Source organism: Marmota monax, unplaced genomic scaffold, assembly GCF_021218885.2.
Source record: "Marmota monax isolate L192 unplaced genomic scaffold, Marmota_monax_Labrador192_F-V1.1 WCK01_AAM20220418_F8-fsc00015, whole genome shotgun sequence".
NCBI classification, from domain to species: Eukaryota; Metazoa; Chordata; class Mammalia; order Rodentia; family Sciuridae; genus Marmota; species Marmota monax.
In genome coordinates this window covers 3,685,963-3,708,212 of record NW_026692194.1, presented here as the reverse complement: position 1 = coordinate 3,708,212, position 22,250 = coordinate 3,685,963, and the positions used below count along the sequence as shown (strand labels likewise).

The following is a 22,250-nucleotide window of genomic DNA, read 5'->3' as shown; positions in this document are numbered from 1 at the left end:
CTACTAAAAACTACTAGGTATTATTTTTTTCCTCTGTGGTATTTGTTCCTTCAAATCTTTCTTGGTCACATTAATAAATTACTTAAGAAGATGTGGAAAAATGAATAAGTTCTCCTGAATTTTGCTTAACACTTCTTTGAAATGGAAAATATGTTCTTCATTATTAACCACTGTCAAATGTGGAGGTGGATATGAGCAAGCAGGTTACCTATTACATATGCCCTCATTTCACATTAACTTCTGTCTTGAAAGGTGACCCATAAGAATTGTATAGTATAGCTGGGCCTGGTGGCGTACGCTTGTAATCCCAGAGGCTCCGAAGGCTGAGATGGGAATTGCAAGTTCAATGCCAGCCTCAGTAAAACAAGCCACTAAGCAGCTCAGTGAGACACTGTCTCTAAATAAAACACAGAATAGGACTGGGGATGTGGCTCAGGGGTTTAGTGCCCCTGAGTTCAGTTCCCGGTACCCCCCTCCAAAAAAAATGTATACAGTATTATACTTTCAGAAATGGGTAGCTATATTTGAAATATGCCTGTATGTAGCTTAATGGTAAACTGACGAGGACTAGGTTTTGTGGATTTAGCAGAAGGCATATGAACAGTGTGTTTTATTTAAGTTCTAAAATTAAACTTAAAGTGCAAGGACAGAAATTAAGGTGATATTGGGAATATGAAATTTCCTAATTTCAGACAGATTTTTTCATAAAATTTCAATCTGTTTGAATCATAATTTTAACATTTAAAAGACAAGTAAAATTGTGATGGCAGAATGTTCCAGGTTATTTATAGTTAAATATGGTTCATCAGCATCATTTTCAACAGGTCGCTGTAAAGATATTTGAAGATATTTTATATTTTGGAGGGTTAGTCAAAAGTCAGTGAGTTTAGGATGTTGTTAAATTTTACCACATCAAACAAAACAATTCCTTGTACATAGTTGCTTCCTGTCCCTGATACATTAATATTTTATTTGCACCTTTGTATTATTCTGTGTGTATCATATCCAGGTACTTTCATCCTAATTGAGAAGTATATGGTGCTTGGTGCTATAGTACAATAGATTCTTTCTGAATATTAAATACATAGCCATCCCTGGGTATCCACAGGTGATTAGTTTCAGGGAATAGACACATTCTCCTTCTCCCTCTGCCTCTTCCTCTGCTCTGCCTCTCCCCTGCCCACTAAGGGCCCTTACATAAAATGGCATAATATTTGCATATGATCTCCAAATATCCTATATACTTTAAATCATCTCTAGATTACTTAGAATACCTAATACAGTGTAAAGAATTTTATGGAATAATGACAAAAATGTGTTCATTTTCAGTACAGATATCATGTATAGATACAGATTTTTTTTGGTACCAAAGATTGAACCCAGGAGTGTGCTACATCTGAGTCACATTCCCCAATCCTTTTTATTTTTATTTTGAGACAGGGTCTTGCTAAGTTGCTGAGTCTGGCTTTGAATTTGCGATTCTCCTATCTCAGCCTCCTGAGCTGCTGGGATTATAGGCATGTGCTACCATGCCTGGCTATATTTCCTTTCTTAATATAGCTTCCTTCTCCCACCCTGAATTTTTTTCTTTTTCTCTTTTTTGTGGTATGGAAATTGAAGCCAGGGCACTCTTAATAAAGAGCTATATTCCTGGCCCTTTTTATTTTGAGAAAAGGTATCACTAAGTTGCCCAGGCTGGCTTTGAATCTGGAATCCTCCTGCCTCAGCTTCCCTGAGTATCTGATATCCAGGCATGTATTGTCACACCCTATGATTTTTAATTCTTTTTCTTTTTTTTAATATTTAATTTTTAGGTGTAGATGGACGCAACACAATGCCTTTATTTTTATGTGGTGCTGAGGATTGAACCCGGGTCCCGCCCGTACTAGGCGAGTACTCTACTGCTGAGCCACAATCCCAGCCCTTAATTGTCTTTTTCTTAATAGTGCAGTGCCTGCTCTTAAGAAAAATTATGTTATTAATATTAAAAATCCTTGGTTCTAAGTTTTGCTGTAATCGTTGAACCTCTTAAAATACCAATTTCTAAGAGAGAAATATTAGAATTAGTGATGTGCCCTTGAAGAAGTACACTATCTGTGAAATTATGTTGCTTTTTTTTTAACATTTATTTTTTAGTTGTACATGAACACAGTACCTTTATTTTATTTTCATGTGGTGCTGAGGATCAAACCCAGTGCCTCATGCTAGGCAAGCGCTCTACCTCTGAGGCACAACCCAGCCCAAATTATGTTGCTTTTGTGTGTGTGTGTGTGTATGTGTGTGTGGTGCTGGGGATTAAACTCGGGGCCTTGCATATGTTAGGTAGGCAAGTACTCTACCATTGAGCTACATCCCCAGCCCAAAATTATGTTATTGGATATTATTAAACATATTTACTTAAATATAAAAATGTAAGAAGCCAAAAATGATCACTGTGCGCCAAGGCTTCTTTAAACACCAGGTTCCAGCATGAAATGTTCATCTTAGCTCCCTGCTCTTGTGGGCCTTTTCTTAGTGGGGGCTTTTAGATACTGAGTAAGCAATTAACTGATAAATAAGCTCGAACACAGGAAGTAGTGCCATGAAAGAAGTGAAAGGAGATGCTGCTGGAAATAGAGTAGGTGGTTTGAAAGCACTGAAAGTGTAAAATAATGTATAAACACAAAGTGGTGTTTTTCAGATAATGTTTTTAGATGCATATAGTAAATACCTTGATCCTAACCCACTTTTACTCTTTCCTTCCAGTTTGTGAAGTGTGGATATGCAGGCTCTAACTTTCCAGAACACATCTTCCCAGCTTTGGTTGGAAGACCTATTATCAGATCAACCACCAAAGTGGGAAACATTGAAATCAAGGTAATATTTTTATTTATTGTTAAAGTAACATCAAGACCTGTGAGATGTTTTTTGAATTGTTTTAAAATATGATGCCAGGAAAAGCAAAGGGTGAGGGAAGAATTTCTCATTTTTAATTTATACTAACACCTGAACAAAGGCACAAAAACTGAAGTTAATTTAATGTAATTTTGTTTATGTATGGCTCAATGCCATTAGTGTCTAGAGTATAATACTTAAGTTTTTTTTTTTTTACATTGATGCAAAACACAATCAGTAACTTGAAGTCCTATTACATAATTTAATTTTTTTAAAACAATGAGCCTGATAATTTTATGTCTTTCAATTGAATATATTTTAGTGTCTCTTTGGGACTTTAATCTTTTTTCCCCCATGTTTTCATGATCTGATCCCCCTACTTTTTTTATGTAGTCAGGAAAACACAGAATGTGAATCCCATTGATCCCTCTTTTCACTAATAAAATAACTTTTTCCATAATGTGCTGGAGGAACCTGTGCCAATCTTTTGGCCTTGCACTGTTTATCTTACCATAAGGAAAAGAAGCCGGGTTGTCATTGCCTACTCACTATACATAACCACTAGAGACTCCACATTAAGGATGAGAGATCTTTCTCCCAAAGGATTAAAAACCAAATGGGAATTACATTATCTTAGAAGAAAGAAAGAACTAGAAGAGAATTAAAAAGGACAGTGGTCACCAATTGAATTTAAATCCTTCAGGTGGCTTAGGGATTAAATTATACAGAATGCAGTAGAATCGAAGGACTTTTTTAGTGAATCCTTTGTGAATACACTAATATTGCTGATCTTTTCAGGATAGTCCTTGGCAAGAATTCAGTGAACAGTTAGGTTATGAATCATTTGAAATATGAGGGTGTACCTCTTGGGACATTTGTGTAAAATATTTAGGGAGGTGATAATAGGTGGTAGAAATTTTCTACTTGGTAGGCCTCTACTGTTGGGATTAGAGAATTGAGTTACACTGTTAATAAAAATACAAACGGAAATGTAGGTTCTATATTTTTTAAAGACAAAATGGTAATTTCTGGCCTCTTTTATGTTACACAAATTAAAATGGCACACTCAGTATAAGGCTTTTTGAAAAAGGGTCTTTTCTTCAGGGAAATATATGGAATTTCTCATTCTCTTTGTGAACGCCTTCCATTTTGGTTGCATTCTATCATAAATGAACTTCAGCTTGAAATTTATCTAAAAATAGTAATAAAAACAAATTGCTGTTTGGAAATAAATTTTAATTTAGTTTCTGTCTTTTTTATATTCCTTATGAACAATAAAATTTTTGAGACATAAGATACATTGTGTATAGCCATTTTTATTCTTCAACATAGGCATAAATAATTACACATCTCTTCATGCCCACTTTCTTGCTTTTTAAGGCCAAGTGATAGAAATCAAACTCATTGATATTCCAATAAAACATTTTTGCCAGAAAATTCCCTAGTATTTGCTAAATGGTTCTGTGTTCTTTTGGCTTGGTTCTTTTCACTCTTACTTTCAAGTTGAACGGTATTTTCAAATAGAAAACAAAGAGACCAGTGTCAAATGTAATTTGAATACTACAGCTTGGACAAACAACTCTGAACCATCTACCTTTCTACCTACTTACTCAACTATATCTTTGCTGTTGTCATTTGTATTCCTTAAAGTTCTTAAATTCAGTAATGAATTAAAGAAACTTGACTTTTTGGAATTTCTGAGCTTTGTAGATAGACTTATATTTGTGTGTCTTGTTAGCTAAAATGTGTAGACTAAAAAAATAGAAATTTAAATTATTTGTTTAGTTAATTTTCATTCAGGAGTAATAACTGTCCATGTTAATTTGGCCCTAATTATTAACTCCATAAAATATAGTAGTACTGCATCTGACCTCAACCTAATTTGTCTCTGTTGCTTGTATGTTTAAAAATTTCAGTGAGGATTTTATTTAGGCCTTTTCTGACTCTTACTTCTACCTTCTCTTTCTTCACCTTTCTTGACCTGTTGAAGTAGAATAACAAAAAGATGGTAAGTGAGGTTACACACATGCTGTTTGTTTTCCACTTTTGCTTGGTGGGACAGTAGTTGTTGTTTTGTGTCCCTTTAGTATTGGGGAGGGGGGTAATTCCATATTTTTATTTTAAGTACTTTAATTTTTAACCTTTTTTCATTGCTTCAATTTGGTAGCAACTAATTAAGTCCTGTACTTTCCTGATTGCATACAATGGACCAAACAAGCACTAATTACTAACATAGTTTTGAATTGTTTTATTTGTTTTTCTGTAGATGAATGTTATAATTAAAATGGAATGTGGTGTGCATAATGTTAGAAACCAAGGCTTTATACAGGATCAGTATGATCCGTGAAATTTGGATAAATTCACTTTATTTACTGATGTTAAATTAAACATTACCTATCATACCTTGTGTGTATGTATTTGCATTCAGTATGGTATCATATATGTACTTAATAAACTGAGTAAAATTTGGATATGCTAATGAGTCATAAGTGGAAAAAGAGAAATAAAAGAATGATTTGTTTCCAAATAAGTAGATTTGACAGCATTATCTGAGGATAAATAAGAAAAAGGTAAAGTGCTTGTAAGGTTTCCATTTCCCCACAAACGAAATTCCCCCACCCCCAAGTAAATACCATTGTAAATACCTTTTTCTTTTCACCTAGAAGCTTGCTGGGCCTATCTCAGATATTTGACTCATTATTCTATGATAGTCTAAATACTTCTATAGTAGATATTTTCAAGTTTTTTTTTTTTTTTGATATAATGTTTGTCAGCAACTTTCACAAAGATAAATATCAGGCATTTCTAATTATATATTTTAACTAGTAGCAGTAACTTTGTGAAAATTTGTTTTGAATAGACAAAAACATATAAAAGTGAATATTCCTATATTTTTTCTAAATAAAAATCATGCACTTGTCTTAAAATCCTAAAGAGATTTTTTAAAAAGCTATACTTGTAGAGAATAGGGTAGGCTTAAGTTAACAAGTCTTTTAAGCAGGATTTGTATGTAGGGATGTAATTGTGGTTTAAGCTTGCATTTGTTCTGTTCTCTATAATTTAAAGTGACATTGTTCACAAGGTTGCTTATCAGGTATAATCTATACTATCTGCTTTTGGTAAAGTGTAGGTGCTTTTGAAACAGCTTCCCAGACAGTTAACTATGATTTCTCATTCTTTCAAGTAAAAGGTGATGGTTGTGGGGCAGATGGTAAAGACCTAAAACCTACTCTGATTATTTATAACTTTGTTCTGAGGTATGAGGGCAAGTTACTGAACACATGAACACACTTTTTTTTTTTTTATCCCCACCTTCGGTACTAGGGGTTGAACCCAGGGTACTTTTACCACTAAGCTAATCTCCAGCTCTTTTCAAGAGCATATTTTATTTTGAGCAAGATCTTGCTAAATTGCCAAGACCAGCCTTGAACTTTTGATCCTCCAGTATCAGCCACCCAAGTCGCTGGGATTATAGGCATGTGCTACCTCACCTAGCACTTTTTTTTTGGAAGGGATATGGGGACTGAACTCAGGGGCACTCAGCCACAGAGCCACATCCCCAGCTCTATTTTGTATTTTATTTAGAGACAGGATCTCACTAAGTTGCTTAGCACCTCACCATTGTTGAGGCTGGCTTTGAACTGAGATTCTCCTGTCTCAGCCTCCCAAGCTGCTGGGATTACAGGCGTGTGCCAATGTGCCTGGCTCACCTAGCTCATTTTTTACTTTTAAAAGATAATGGGTACTAGGGAAGGTTATGTGTCATAGGATTATTTATCTTTTTGAGAGAGGGTCTTACTAAATTGCTAGACTGACTTCAAACTCTCAATTCTCCTTCCTCAGACTCCTGAGTAGCTGGCATTATTGGCATGTGCTACCAGTGTGGTTTGCTCTAAGCTTTTTGTTTTTTGTTTTTCAGCACTACTAGAATGTGAACCCAGAGGCTCTTTACCACCTAGATACATCCCCATCCCTTTTTATTTTTTATTTTTTACTTTGAGACTGGGTTTCACTAAGTTGCCTATGCCGCCTTTAACTTGGCGTCCTCTTGCCTTAAGCTCTGGAATAGCTGGGGTTATAAGCATGTACCCCACACCTGGCATTGAAATTTTACTCAAGAAATTTTGCATTTTTCAAATAAGCTAATACTTATTTTCTTCCATTTAGAATGTCTTATATTTAGAGAGAGCACTGAGGATACTCAGTGCTCGATTTTTTTTCCCAGTTAATTCTTTATGGTACGTGTGGTTATAGAAGTAGATACACGAACAGACTTTTTAAAAATTATTTTTAAATTTTGAATCATTTTTTATGAACCTTTATTGTAGTTATTTATTTATATGTGGTGCTGAGAATCGAACCCAGTGCCTCACACATGCTAGTCAAGCACTCTACCACTGAGCTACAACTCTAGCCCATGAACAGGCTTTTATTTTAAGTTGGCATTAGGTCAGACATACTTAAATTCCTATTGTTGTGTGGAATAAAAATTAAGTACTCTGTTGAAATTAGGTCAGACTTACTCCAAATGGTTAAAATAATAATGATTATAAACCAGCTAATATAAAACAAATAATTATCTAATTGATCATACAATACAAGGAGAGTATCTTTGTTATAGAGGAAAGTAAGTAACAAATTAGATATTAAGTTAGATTTGTTAATGATCAAAAATAATATATGTACTTATAAGTATACTTTTTCCCCCTTAACATTTTTAAACAGTGAAACAGTGTTTGAGAACATGAGCAATGTTAAAAGATCTTTTTTTTTTTAACTGGGAATTGAACCCAGGGACATTTTACCACTGAGCTACATTCCCAGCCATTTTTATGTATTTTTTTCCTTTTTTGTTTTGAGACAAGGTTTTCTTGTTAAGTTGCTTATGGCCTTGCTAAGTTGCTAAGGCTGGCCTCAAACTTGCGATTCTCTTGCCTCAACCTCCTGAGTCCATGAGATGACAGGACTGCACCACCACACCTGGCTGCAGTGCCAAAAGAATGTTATAGTGAAACTCATATCTGTCACCTAGATTCAGATCTTTTTTTTTTTTTTTTTTTTTTAAAGAGAGAGTGAGAGACAGAGAGAGAGAGAATTTTTTTTTAATATTTATTTTTTAGTTTTTGGCGGGCACAACATCTTTGTTTGTATGTGGTGCTGAGGATTGAACCCGGGCCGGACGTATGCCAGGCGAGCGCGCTACTGCTAGAGCCACATCCCCAGCCCCTGGATTCAGATCTTAATGTATATTATACTGATTTATCATGTCTGTCCAAGTAAATATCCAATAAACCATCATGTGTTTTGATGGATTTTTTTTTTTTAATTTTTTTTTATAATTTTTTAATATTTATTTTTTAGTTTTCGGCGGACACAACATCTTTGTTTGTATGTGGTGCTGAGGATCGAACCCGGGCCGCACGCACGCCAGGCGAGCCCGCTACCGCTTGAGCCACATCCCTAGCCCTGTTTTGATGGATTTTAAAACAGTATGGAGGGATTTCAGATATCAGTATTATTTTCCCTAAATACTTCAACTTATTCATGCCATTAGTTAGAGTTCACAAACACAGAATTTTTAGTTTTGCATTTTCTTCCCCTGAAGATTCTAAATAGTTAGTAGTTAAGAAATTTGAATATTAAGTTGTGGGGAAATTAACTTTATAAGAAATTGGTTATGACATGAAGTTTTAATGAGCATCTTTAGTGTGCTTTCACTTTGTTTCCCTTTTTGGTGTTTCATTAGTGGACTTGTCAGAAATCAGTTTTGTTTTTTAATAGGTCTTTACCTTGGTTTTACATCTAATTTTTTCTTAAGTTTAAAACTCACATTTTTCAAAGCTCTGTCTTAAGTCATGTTAACTTTGCTGCTGCTTTTCTTCATTTTCCCGTATTTTGAACGGGTATTAAATGAATAGTAACTATTTCTGATGTTGATTTTCCAAATTGAATTCATCGGCACATATAAAAATTAATATTTAATGTCTCACATACCTAAGTTCTAAATAAGTTTTAATTCTAGGACATTGTTAGCCTTATTATACAAAGTTTGATTTTTTTTTTAAAATGTGGGTCACCTTAAATATGCATTCACTGGAGACAAGAGTTGTGAGTATTATGCTTCCTCTGTGATAGCATAGATTTCTAGTATTAGACTTTAAGATTGAAAATGTTGTTCTTGAGATTATTTTTAAAAATGAGTTTTCCTTATGTTTTTAATTTTTCATATTGATACAGATTTTTCATTCATCTCGATAAAGTATATGTAGAAATTTTATTTAAATTTTAATTCAGACATCTGGAGAGAAGTTTGTGAAATTTACAAGTTAATTGGTACATATATGCATTACTGTAGAGTAATAATCATTTTTGCTTCTTTCAAAATTATGTTTTGTAGTACTTAACATTTATTATTTTGATATTTAGTACAAAGAAATGTGCTGCATGCATTGAGCATTTTTCTACAAGTTTTTTTTTCCCTGATGTGCTATTTCACATATCACAGGACTTATTTTTTGAACATTTGAGCAAAAGAAACAGATGAAACCTCATACAAAACCCTCCAAAATATGAAAATATGGGGTTTATTTGTGCTAATGTTCTTCTTTTGGAAACATATATATTAAAGGTAAGGTCAATTTATTGATTTAAACCATGTAGTACATAAAAATTTATTATCCATGATTAAACTTTGTAAGACATTGTTCTTAAAAAAAAGATTTTTAACTTGTGGAATAAAAACTTTATCTGAAAAGTGCCAAAAAGACTAAAATTAATTATTCCCAAGTTTTCAGAAATATCTTGGGAATATAATTTTTTGAAGCTGCTTTATATAAAAATTTGACTGGTTTTAAACTTTGATATTATCATTTTCTAGGATCTCATGGTTGGTGATGAGGCAAGTGAATTACGATCAATGTTAGAAGTTAACTATCCTATGGAAAATGGCATTGTACGAAATTGGGATGACATGAAACATCTGTGGGATTATACCTTTGGACCAGAGAAACTTAACATAGATACCAGAAATTGTAAAATCTTACTCACAGAACCTCCTATGAACCCAACCAAAAACAGAGAGAAGATTGTAGAGGTAAGTTTTTAGATGGGATATGCATATGTGTGTCTTTCTGATGTTATATTAAATAAAAAATTCTTTTTTCTTACCATAGTTCCTATGGATAAAGGGAATAAAAATAATCTTATTTTGCATTTTCTACAGTTTGACCATTCCTAATATGTAATCTAAAACTTTTTGAGCATGGCATGATGCTTAAGAAGTTTTGGACTATGCAGCATTTTAGATTTTGGATTTTTGGATTAGATGCTCAACTGGTAAAGTCTGTGAATATTCAATGCCTGAAACACTTCTGGTCCCAAGCATTTCAGATAAGGGATACTCATCTTGAATATGCTAGTCTTTATTACTCTAAGTGGGATATATTAATAAACAAAATCCTGATGATGTGAAGTTTATATTTTAGCAGGGGAATATAGGCTTTTTGTTGTTGTTAGGACATAGTAGGTGCTAAAGGAAAAACTATAGAGTAAGTTAAGGAAAGTGGGCAGTTGCAGCTGTAGACAGGTTGTGGTAATAGGCCTCTATCTAAAAATGATGTTTAAACAAAGACTGGTAAGGGAATTAGCCAGGATATATAGGGGAAGAGCCTTGCAGGCAGAAAGGAGTAGCCAATGTAAGTCTTAAAGTTGGAACATGTTGGCATTTTTTTTTTGTTTGTTTGTTTTAAAGAGAGAGAGAATTTTTTTAATATTTATTTTTTAGTTTTCGGCAGACAAAACATCTTTGTTTGTATGTGGTGCTGAGGATCGAACCCCGGGCTGAATGCATGCCAGGCGAGCGGGCTAACGCTTGAGCCACATTCCCAGCCCCATTTTGGCATATTAGGGGATCAGCCAGAGAGTTAGTGTGACTGCAGAGTGTGGTTGATGGAAGAAAACAAAGAGATAACATTGGATAAGGAACATGATTGCCTTGTAGGCTAAAACAGGGAACTACACTTTTACTCTGAGTGAAATGAGGGGCACTTACAGGGAAGAAATGCTGATTCAGATTTCTTTGGCTGCTGTGTTGTGAGTATACCATAGGGAGGCAAAGGTGAAAAAGATACCAGTTTGAAGATTTTCAGTTATTTAGGCAAACGATAATGATGGCACCTCGAGAGGTGGCGCATACCTGTAATCCCAGGGGCTCAGGAGGCAGAGGCAAGAGGATCGGGAGTTCAAAGCCAGCCTCAGCAAAAGCAAGGCGTTAAGCAACTCAGTGGAACCTTGTCTCTAGATCAAATACAAAGATAGGGCTGGGGGCTGGGGATGTGGCTCAAGCGGTAGCACGCTCTCCTGGCATGCTCTCCTGGCATGCGTTTGGCCCGGATTCGATCCTCAGCACCACATACAAACAAAGATGTTGTGTCTGCCGAAAACTAAAAAATAAAAATATATTAAAAAAAAAAAAGATAGGGCTGGGGATGTGGCTCAGTGGTCGAGTGCCCCTGAGTTCAATCCCCAGTACCAAAAAAAAAAAAAGATAATGATGGTTAAGATCAGGGATAACAGCAGAAGTATGAGAGGTGATCAGATTATTATGTACAGGAATTTTCTGATGCTTTGGATGTGGGGTTGTCAGGAAGGTTCTGACTTTAGTAACTAGAGGACATAGTTACCATCAGCTAAGAATTTAAGGCAAATGATCGGGAGTTCAGTTTTGATATGTTAAGTTTAAGGCTGTCGTTAGACATCAAAGCAGAAATGTCGAAGATATAGTTGTAGATGTAAGATCGAGTTCAGGCTGGAGATATAAATTTGAGAGCCTTCAGGATCATACTGTTAGCCACAGTGAGAGTAGACAGGGGTGAAAAGGCTAAAAACCAGAGAGATCAGAGAATCCAGCGGGAAACTGAGAAGACTAGTACAGTAAGGTAAGCAGAGAAGAAAGAAAGAGCAGGAGAGCTACATTTCTAATACGTAAAGTTTCAAGTTTCTCTTTCATTTTGTTATATGATATAGAAACTTTTGATAACTTTCTACATCTTAGTAGCTTGCTATTTGCTATGCAAGGTAAATGAACCAATTTTTACGTAATTTGTTTTACTCTATGAATATATTTAGATGTTGAAGGAAATTTTGGAAAAGGGTTAGAAGAAATTTCCTGTTAGATGACATTTTATAGTTTTAGACAATGAAAACTCAATTTTTTTTTGTTGTTTTTTTGAATGGACAGGCTCAAGTGGTCCTCCTGTTGGTAGCCTCCTGGGTAGCTAGAGGCTAGGTATTCATTACCGTATCTAGCTAAAACTTAATTTTTGTATTAAGTTTTGTACACTTTTTTTGTGGGGCGGGGGGGGGGTCTTGCTGAGGATTTATCCCAGGGGTTTACGTATGCTAGGCAAGTACTGTACTACTGAGCCACATCCGCAGCCCACAAGTACTTGAATAGTCTTATAAATATAAATAAATTTTTTTCCTTATTTAATTAATTTATTCTTTTTTTTCTTTTATAAATAAATTTTAACAGACTTTCAAGTTGGTATGTGCACATATATAGCATCACTCTTCCATTTTCTTTCCTGTGGAGGGGTGTTTATTCAAAGGTTGAGGAAATAGAATACTAGTCAGAATATCTAGTTGTTTAACTGATGAATACATATGAATTTAAGTTCTATATAATTCTCATTGTGATCTATTGTAAAATTTGTAAGTATCTAGATATTCATAGTGACAGTGACCCTACGAGTCATGCTCACTAGAGATTATTGGTAAAAGAAATGCAAGTTATTCCAGCTAACCTGGGCTGCAGAGAATAAGTGTGACTGGAGAGGGCAAAAGGAAACTCCCTCCTCCTGTGTAGTTCATGGGGAAGAGAGAGGAGTTATAGGCTTGGTTCAATGATGGGACCACGTGCTCTGCAGCTAAGCAATTTCTTTATCTGCCATCTTATTAACACAGTTAATAAAAGTCTTCATCTTCTCATTTTATTTCATGATTTTAGGGTGTGTGTGTGTGTGTGTGTGTGTGTGTGTGTGTTGTTTGTAGGAATTGGTAGGATCCAGGGGCCCTTGCATGCTAGGCACTCTACTATTAAACTGTATCCCCAATTCTACTTCTTTGTTTTTTAATATTTTTTTAGTTGTAGATGGGCACAATACCTTTATTTATTTTTTTATGTGGTGCTGAGGATTGAACTCAGAGCTTCACATGTGCAAGGCAAGCACTCTACCACTGAGCCACAACCCCAGTCCATACTTCTTTGTTTTTAACTACAAGGTTGAAGTGCAGGAAGCTTTCTGTCACACTAATTAGCCACTAATTATAACACTCTCAGAAATCTTTGTTTTGTAGCACTTATGAATGCTTGGAGATTTAGTATGTATCCAAAAATTTATGGTCAGCATTGGAGCTCTGTGACAGCAGGAGTTTATAGAGGCAGGAGAAACTGTTTAGAATGGATGACTGTTCAGGTCCCTTTAATTCTATTTGGTCAACTGATCCTCTCTATGACCATGAAGAAAGCATATAAATATGTATTATGCATCTTTGTAAATACCACTTTTTTTTCCCCTACATTTTCAGGTAATGTTTGAAACTTACCAGTTTTCTGGTGTGTATGTAGCCATCCAGGCAGTTCTGACTTTGTATGCTCAAGGTAGGTAATACTTAACTGTTAGAAAAATTAATTCACCATTAATCTTATGCCAGAGAAATTTGATTTCTCATTAAGTTACAAATCCCAGAAAAATCACATTATTTATATACCACACTTTGAAAAATTTTCACAATTTGTTATTTCTCAAATAAAATATCATACACTTTTATTTGCTTTACTGCACAGGAAGATTTAAAGCAATTCATCAATTTTTGGTGAAGGGGGCCAGTGCTAGGGATAGAATCCAATGTCTTAAGCATGCTAGAGAAGTTCTTTGCCACTGAACTACATCCCCAACCCAAGACCAGTTTGAAAAAAAGGATATTCCCTCTTAAGCTATTTTAATTTTTTATGCAGAAGAAAATAAAATGGAACTATCTTAACAATTGGCTTGAATTTAAAAAATACACACAAACACACACACACACACCCCCCCACACACACATATCTAATAGATTAGCCTGAAAATCAGACTTGTCAAGATATAAAATAGGAGGAATAAAAGGGAAAAGAAGGACATTTGGGATTCATATTTTTTGAGGTGGATTTAATGAAAGACTGGTGGCAGACACTGGAACTTTGACTTTGTGACTCTAGAAAGGAAAACAAGTCAGGACAGAGAACAAAGAAATGTAAAGCTTTTATTAAGGCTTCTCATAAGAGAAAAACTGGGCAGCCTCTGGAACAAAGGGAGTTTTATTCCTGTGAAAGGGCTGTTTGGAAGGAGAGGCTAAGGCTTAGGAATGTTAATTGGCTTTAGGTACCTTTCAAAAGTGTGCTTTTCTTTTCCTGTGAGAGCATCTTAACTCTGAGGAAGGCACTGTCAGCGGTCATCATGGAAGAGTCTTGACAGGTTTTCATACTGATGCCACATTCTGTATAAACATCTCTGTCTTGTGATAAGGATGAGATGTTATAGCTGTTAAGAGAACACATGGGTGGGAAATAGAAGAGAACACAAAATCATGGCAAATAACAATTTAAGGGCTCAGTCCTTAACAGTTTTAATCTTTTGTGTTGTCAGAGAGTCATGGCAAGAGTGTTTTGGCCCTAATGATGCACCTGGTCTCTGAAGCTGATATGGTTGTTTGAAGGGGGTGGGTAAGGCATGTACCAAGCTTTTAATAGTTAACAAGTTATGAATGAAGGTGGGAGAAAAGAGAAAAAACATTATACTATCTTTTAATGACTGTCAGGCCATGAGTTAATAAGGCCCAGGAGTGCATTTGCTCTTTATCCCTGTGGTGGTCTGTCTCAGATCTACTGTTCTCTTGGTATTGCCATACCCTGCCTTCTTGTTTATTGAGAATCAGATATTGGCCATGTGGAAAGAGCCCTTTATATTTTGATGGCCTTATAAGTTCAACAAGAACTATTGAGAATTTATGGTGCTATCAAATATGTGCCAAGGAGTCTTTTAGGCATTGAAGTAAAAGATGCCCTCAAGTGATACCGCCGGTTATCGGGTGACAAGCCTTGCTTCCCCACATGTTGAAGTTTGAACATTAGAGAAGCACATGGAGGCAAGCATATGATGCAGAGTTTATTTAAAAATGGGTAACATAGACTTCTCCCTTGAGGGAGAAGGGGGTCATAGCTGGTATCATGGTATCCCAAGAGGCGAGGTGTTCTGCCTTTCCCCCCTTATCTTTCTCCTTCCTGCTTATATGACTAGGCCCAGGAATGCTCCTTGGGATGGCCAAAAGGTGGGAATCAGGTGGGCTGAAGGGGGAAGGCCAGGATGGAGTAGACAGGGACACATTAACAACCTTAAAGCAGCTCCCTGGGACAGGTTACTTTGGCAACAGGTTGGAGCAGGGGCAGGTTCTTGATAAGATTCCTCAGAGAACAGTCTCCAACTTCCCAGACTCACTCAAAATTGGCCTCCTTGACCTGACCTGACTCGATTTACCTATCTACACTGACTGCCTATCTAATTCTGGCTTCACAAGGAACTTATGGGGAGAACAAAAATTCAGAAATAAAGAATTTAACTTTATGATGATTTATCTGATTTTACTCATAGATTAGTAAAAACTTGGAAAATACATTTTGGGTTTAAAAAATATCTTTTGTACTATATATAGATACATAGAAAATACTTGGGTTAAATTTTTTTTTTTTTAATATTTATTTTTCAGTTTTCAGCGGACACAACATCTTTGTATGTGGTGCTGAGGATCGAACCCAGGCCGCATGCATGCCAGGCGAGCGAGCTACCGCTTGAGCCATATCCCCAGCCCTTGGGTTAAATTTTTAAAGAAGCTTTATTTATTCACGAAATGTAGTGTGTGTCTTGCACTGTTTAGAACAAAGGATATAGCAGAGAAAGAGACATGGTCTCTTTGTCCTTAAGGTGATTTTAGTCCAGCTTTGAGAAACTTTTCCTTTGAAGGAGGAGAAAAAAAAATCACTTACTTTTGTATAAGAGAGGGAGTGCTTGTCTGCAACTAGGTAATTTTATTTCATTTCTTAAAAACAACTTTTAGGCCAGGCTCAGCGGCACACACCTGTAATCCCTGCCACTGAGGAGGCTGAGGCGGGAACATACAAGTTAAAGGCTAGCATCAGCAACCTAGTGAGATACTAAGCAACCCTGTCTCAAAATGAAAAATAAAAAGGGTTGTGGGTATAGCTCAGTGATAGAGCCCTGGGTTTAATCCTAATACCACAGGTTAAAAAAAAAAATTATATCAACTTAAAAATGGAGGTAGTTGTCGGGCATGGTGGTGCTTTCCTGTAATCCCTAGCAGCTTGGGAGGCTGAGGAGGATCTATAGTTCAAAGCCAGCCTCAGCAACAGTAAGCAACTCAGTGAGACCCTGTCTCTAAATAAAATACAAAATAGGGATGTAGCTCAGTGATTGAGTGCCCCTGAACTCAATCCCTGGTACCCCACCCATAAAAAAAAAATGGAGGTAGTTGAGTAAGTTTATTAAAAAACAATTAGGGGCTGGGGATGTGGCTCAAGCGGTAGCACGCTCGCCTGGCATGCGTGCGGCCCGGGTTCGATCCTCAGCACCACATACAAAGATGTTGTATCTGCCGAGAACTAAAATAAATAAATAAATATTAAAAAAAAAAAAAAAACAATTAGATACTATAGCACATGCAAACTTACACTAATAAGAAAGAGGAAGAGAGCCTATTTAGGGATAAGTAAATAGTAAAGTAAGAGTAAACTTATAAATAATGTATATTTTGGTTTAATTTTTTTTCTATTAAAAAATATAAGGAAAAAAGGGCTGGGGATATAGCTCAGTTGGTAAAAGTACTTGCCTTGCATGCACAAGGCCCTGGGTTCAATTCCCAGCACCACAAGAAAAAACATATATATGGAAAAAAAAATTTTTTTCCCTTGTTGCACAAGGTGGAACACTAACTTTTTGCAGCCATTTTTGTTTTCCTATAGAACATAGGAGAAGCCAAGTGGCTTCTCTGCTATTCTTTTATTATAAAGTAGAACCAGCAGTGTTTTTCTGGTTTTGGGTGAATAATTGAACTAATGCTTTGGCTAGACAAGCTTAATTGTTCTTAGTAGTCTAGCCATCCAGTATTAGTAGACATTTCTAAAATAACCATTTTGAATGTGCTGTGTGTCCAAAAAACAGTGAAGAATTATATGATTTCAACAGGTTGACGGGTCAACTTGTTATTTTGTGCAGTATCTACAATTTTTTTAATATATATTTTTTTTATGTGGAGCTGAGGATCGAACCCAGTGCCTCACGCATGCAAGGTGAGCGCGCTACCACTTGAGCCACATCCAAAGCCCCAGTATTTTTTCACAGTGATTTTTTAAAAAGTTATCCATGATGCTTTAGAGAAGTTTACTTTTAGTAAAGTCAGTGATCAAGATTAAGTTGGAGGAGCTGGGGTTGTGGCTCAAGTAGTAGAGTGCTCCCTTAGCACCTATGAGGCACTGGGTTCGATCCTCAGCACCACATAAAAATAAAATAAAGATATTGTATCCACCTAAAACTAAAAAATAAAAAAAAAATTTAAAAGATTAAGTTGGAGCCAGGTGCAGTCACACCTGTAATCCCAGCAAATTTGGAGGCTGTGTCAAGAGGATTACAAGTTCAAGGCCAATCTCAGCAACTCAACTAAGCAAGTTAGTGAGACCCTGTCTGAAAAATAAAAGGGGCAGGGATGTGACTCAGTGGTGAGGTACTCATGGATTCAATCCCCAGTACAAAAAAAAAAGAAGGCTAAGTTGGAAGGAAAAATTAAGAATTGTACTGAGCTTTAATAATTTATTCTGTTTTTCAGTCCTAGGTCTCAGGGTTTGTTTCTTTCCATTTCCTTAGGGAGGAGAGACATGATTATACTAAAAGTCTCATAAGAGAACACTAACTTTAATATCTGTGTATTAGAAACAAATTGCAAAATAAGTAAATAAAAAAGAAGTGCTGACTTCTACTAGACCTTTCCCATTTGGTTAATTTTCTCATTTGACTTCTACACTATATTGAAACTTGTCATCTTCGATTTTTCTGACTGGGCTTTTTATTTAAAACCTCCTGGTTTTTGTGCAGGTTTATTGACTGGTGTAGTGGTGGATTCTGGAGATGGTGTAACTCACATTTGCCCAGTGTATGAAGGTTTTTCTCTCCCTCATCTTACCAGGAGACTGGATATTGCTGGGAGGGATATTACCAGATATCTTATCAAGGTAAGTGAAAGGAAAATACCATGGAAACTAGTTTTTGTAGTTTGTTTACTGATTTAACACAAAATTTAGTGTATAAGGATTCTAGATAATCTCCATCAGAGAAGTTACCCTGTTATCCATTATTCATGTAAAAATACACATAAGATTTCCATATGTGATTTCTGGTATACTAATAAGAATATATTATTTGCTACTATTGAGAAATGCTGACTGTGCATCAACATAGTTGCATTAAGTCTTTACCTTGACATTGGGTTCCTTTACTCTCATTTACAGTAATCCTCTTCATGTAAGGAGATGAAATTAATGAGATTTTTTTTTTTTACTATTTAGTTTTTGGTGGACACAATATCTTTATTGTGCCTCAAGCATGCTAGGTGAGCGATCTACCTCTGAGCCACAACCCCAGCCCAAATTAATGAGAATTTTAATACTCATTCTAGCCCAAATTCTCAGGTAACCAGCAGAGTTTCTGTGGATCTTATTTTGAATATAAACACAAAGATTAGAGGACTTTACAAAGTCTAGTTGTGTTTATGATGCTTATTAAGTTATTTTCTCTAGGTAGTTTGCTTTTTTAATATTTCTTATCACTTAAGAAATGAAGAGCTAGGTTCATTGTCACATGTTTTTAGTCCTACATGCTTGGGCTAAGGCAGATCACTTCTACTTAGGAGTTCAAGGCTGGCCTGGGCAAAATAACCAGACCCCATCTCTAAGAAAACAGAGTGAGGGAGGAAGAAGTTTAAACTTAGAGATTCAAGTATCCCAACAATTTTTATTCACTTAACAAATTCTGGTGGCCTACCGATAGTGCCAGACATGGTACTGAAAGTCAAAGATAAAACTCTCTAGGATCTGGGGAATTTTATAAGCATGGCATTGATAGAATAAGCAAATTGCAGGCTACAGAAGTCTACTACTAACATAGTATTTATTCATTATGTAGTTTTGATTGTTCACGAGCACTAAACATAAGTACACAAACAGTACTCTTTTTAAAAGCTTTTTTCTAATTTATTTTACCAAATTATTATTCATGAACTGTTAATTTTTTTACTCTCTGTGAAAATGAAATATAAATCCTCTTAAAGCAGATAAAATTCCCACTTCCAAAATATTCAGTAGGAACCGAGGATACACTGCCATTGTATTTGCAATTGATGGGTCATTTTATGAGCATTAATATCTTTTGCAGAGTAGAACTCATTACGGTCTATTATGAACCTTCTGCTGTGTTTTCTTTTCTTTTTTTTTTTTGGTACCAGCTGCTTCTGTTGAGAGGATACGCCTTCAACCATTCTGCTGATTTTGAAACGGTTCGCATGATTAAAGAAAAACTGTGTTACGTGGGATACAATATTGAGCAGGAGCAGAAACTGGCTTTAGAAACCACAGTATTAGTTGAATCTTATACAGTAAGTATATCCAGTGTATAATATAGAATCAGTTTAAAAATGAACAGGCATAGTTATTGATAACAATTTAAGGAGATTATCTGCATCAGCTTTTTATTTTGTTTTTATAGTGCTGGGTTTGAACTAGGGTTTTGAATGAGCCCCAAATAGTTATTTTTAAAGTAATTATAAATGTTTATAATTTTTTTGTTATGATACTGCTCCAAATACACAATAAAATCCACTTTATAACTTAATGATCTCCAAATTTGCCCTTGAGATTCATTCCTGAAATCTTCTCTCAACAGTTTCTGTAGATTTCTTATTTGCCATTTACCTGAATTGTTTGGAAAGAAAGTGGCACAAGGCAAATGATAAGAGAACTAAAAATGCAAATCTTCCCTTCTTTTTCAAACAGTTGAGATAGGTTACAAAAATACATAGAAGTGTAAAAATAGTAGACTGGTGAGTAAATAAAGAAGGACAAGTCTGGGTTAACAAATATAAGATAGGGTGTAATTTCTCTGCACGTATCTGTAAACAACTTCAGCAGCCACTGTTTTAAGGAATATGTTTGTTTTGTGCTTCATTGTCATTTTAAATATAAATTATAAATATAATTAGAAAACTTATAGTTACAGTATGATTATAAATTTATGTATTACTTATTAATAAGTATTCTGTTAAAATATGAATATAAAGAAAATTCTGATATCTCATAGAAATGCATCTAATGCCAGCATTCATGAGCATATATTGTTACTTATATCAATCCAGTAAGTTGTCAGATGTAATATAAGAGTTTCTTCTTCGAATTTCTGATTTAATTAAATATAAACATGGTGTGATATGGGATCTGTTATTTAAATCTTACTGGTTTAAACTAAAATTGTATTCAGTTTTTTAAGAATTTATATCCTGATAGGATATAACAAAATAGCCTATAAAAAGTAGTCTTCGTCAGCGTTCACTTTTTTGATGGTGAACATTTTTTGGATTAAATTATTTGAGAATTAGTACACATAAAGTATTGAGATAGCAAAATAAATAGTATCCAAGCTGAACATGGTAGTGCAAGCCTATTATTCCACCTATTTAGGAAGCTAAGGCAAGAAGAGTTTGAGGTCAGCCTAGGCAATTCAGTAAGAAGTTGTTTCAAAATTAAAAATTTAGGCTGGGGATGTGGCTCAGTGGTAGAGTGTTTGCCTAGCATGCATGAGGCCCTGGGTTTGATCCTCAGCACCGACAAAAAAAAAAAAAAATTTTTTTTTTAAAGGGTTGGGGATATAACACAGTGGTAGAGTGTAATAGTTTCACAGACTAGTTATTTGGTGAAAGAAAATTGTGTATATATATATTTTATATAGACATAATATCTTTATTTTATTTATTTATTTTTATGTGGTGCTGAGAATCTAACCCAGTGCCTCATACATGCTAGGCAAGTGCTCTATCACTCAGCCCCAGCCCGAAAGAAAATTATTAAAAATGTTTATTGTGAGCTGGGCATGATGGCACAAGCCTATTATCCCAGCAACTCGAGGCTCAGACAGGAGAATCACAAGTTTGAGGCTGTCCTCAGGAACTTAGTAAAGCCCTAAGCATCTTAGCGGACCCATTTATTTTTATTTAAAAAAAATTTTTTTTTAAAGGGACCAGGGGTGGGGCTCAGTGGTTAAGCACCTCTGGGTTCAATCCCCAATACCAAAAAAAAAAAAAAGTTTATTGTGTATGAAATCACAAATGTATTGAAAATTTAAAACAATCAGCATTAACACATACCAGCAATGAGAATATAGTAGTTGTTCAATACTGCTTGTTAATGCTTTGCTGCACACAGATGGATGTCAGGCACATATGTACTGATGAGTTCTCTAAGAAATTCCTGCTATTTGGGAGCATAGCATACTTTTTTTTTTGGTACCAGGGATTGAATCCAGGGGTGCTGTTTTCTATTTTTTATTTTGACGATAGAGTCTCGATAAGTTGCTTAGGGCCTTACCAAGTTGCTGAGGCTGGCTTTGAACTTGTGATCTTCCTGCATCAGCCTCTTCAGTCACTGGGATTACAATAGGCATGCACCATCGTGCCCAGCTGTGACATACTTTTTTTTTTTAATGGACACAATATCTTTATTTATTTTTATGTAGTGCTGAGGATTAAACCCAGTGCCTCATACATGTGAGACAAGCACTGTACCACTGACCTACAGCCTCAGCCCCTTTTTTAAAATGCAAAATAGAGCATAATAATAAGAATCTAAATAAATTTAATTTTAGTTTCCCTTTTTAAAAAAATGTTTTAGAAAAAAATTTAATTGCTTTTAACAAAAAATTTTAGTTATAGAATATACTAATGTATCTGGAGAATACTGTAAAGTACTAGTGTTTAAAAGTACTGACATTCTGGAGAATATTTGGCTGAGACTAGTACCTGGTTATTCTTTGTTTCTAGCTCCCAGATGGACGCATTATTAAAGTTGGGGGAGAGAGATTTGAAGCACCAGAAGCTTTATTTCAACCTCATTTGATCAATGTTGAGGGAGTCGGTGTTGCTGAATTGCTATTTAACACAATCCAGGCGGCTGACATTGATACCAGGTATATTAGAAATGATGGTTTCCAAGTTATTTATCAGAAATGGAT

At 35.3% G+C, this 22,250-nt stretch overlaps 1 protein-coding gene across 1 annotated transcript in view; it reads left to right on the top strand.

The window, feature by feature from the left end:
• The window catches only part of Actr2 (actin related protein 2), a 42,889-nt gene that overhangs the window by 6,714 nt on the left and 13,925 nt on the right, over positions 1-22,250 (top strand). Inside the window, exons 2-7 of the mRNA XM_046422814.2 lie at positions 2,746-2,856; positions 9,752-9,967; positions 13,462-13,534; positions 18,072-18,208; positions 19,477-19,626; positions 22,060-22,205. Of these exons, the coding sequence (XP_046278770.1) occupies positions 2,746-2,856; positions 9,752-9,967; positions 13,462-13,534; positions 18,072-18,208; positions 19,477-19,626; positions 22,060-22,205 (833 nt within the window). The remainder of the gene's footprint in view (positions 1-2,745; positions 2,857-9,751; positions 9,968-13,461; positions 13,535-18,071; positions 18,209-19,476; positions 19,627-22,059; positions 22,206-22,250) is intronic.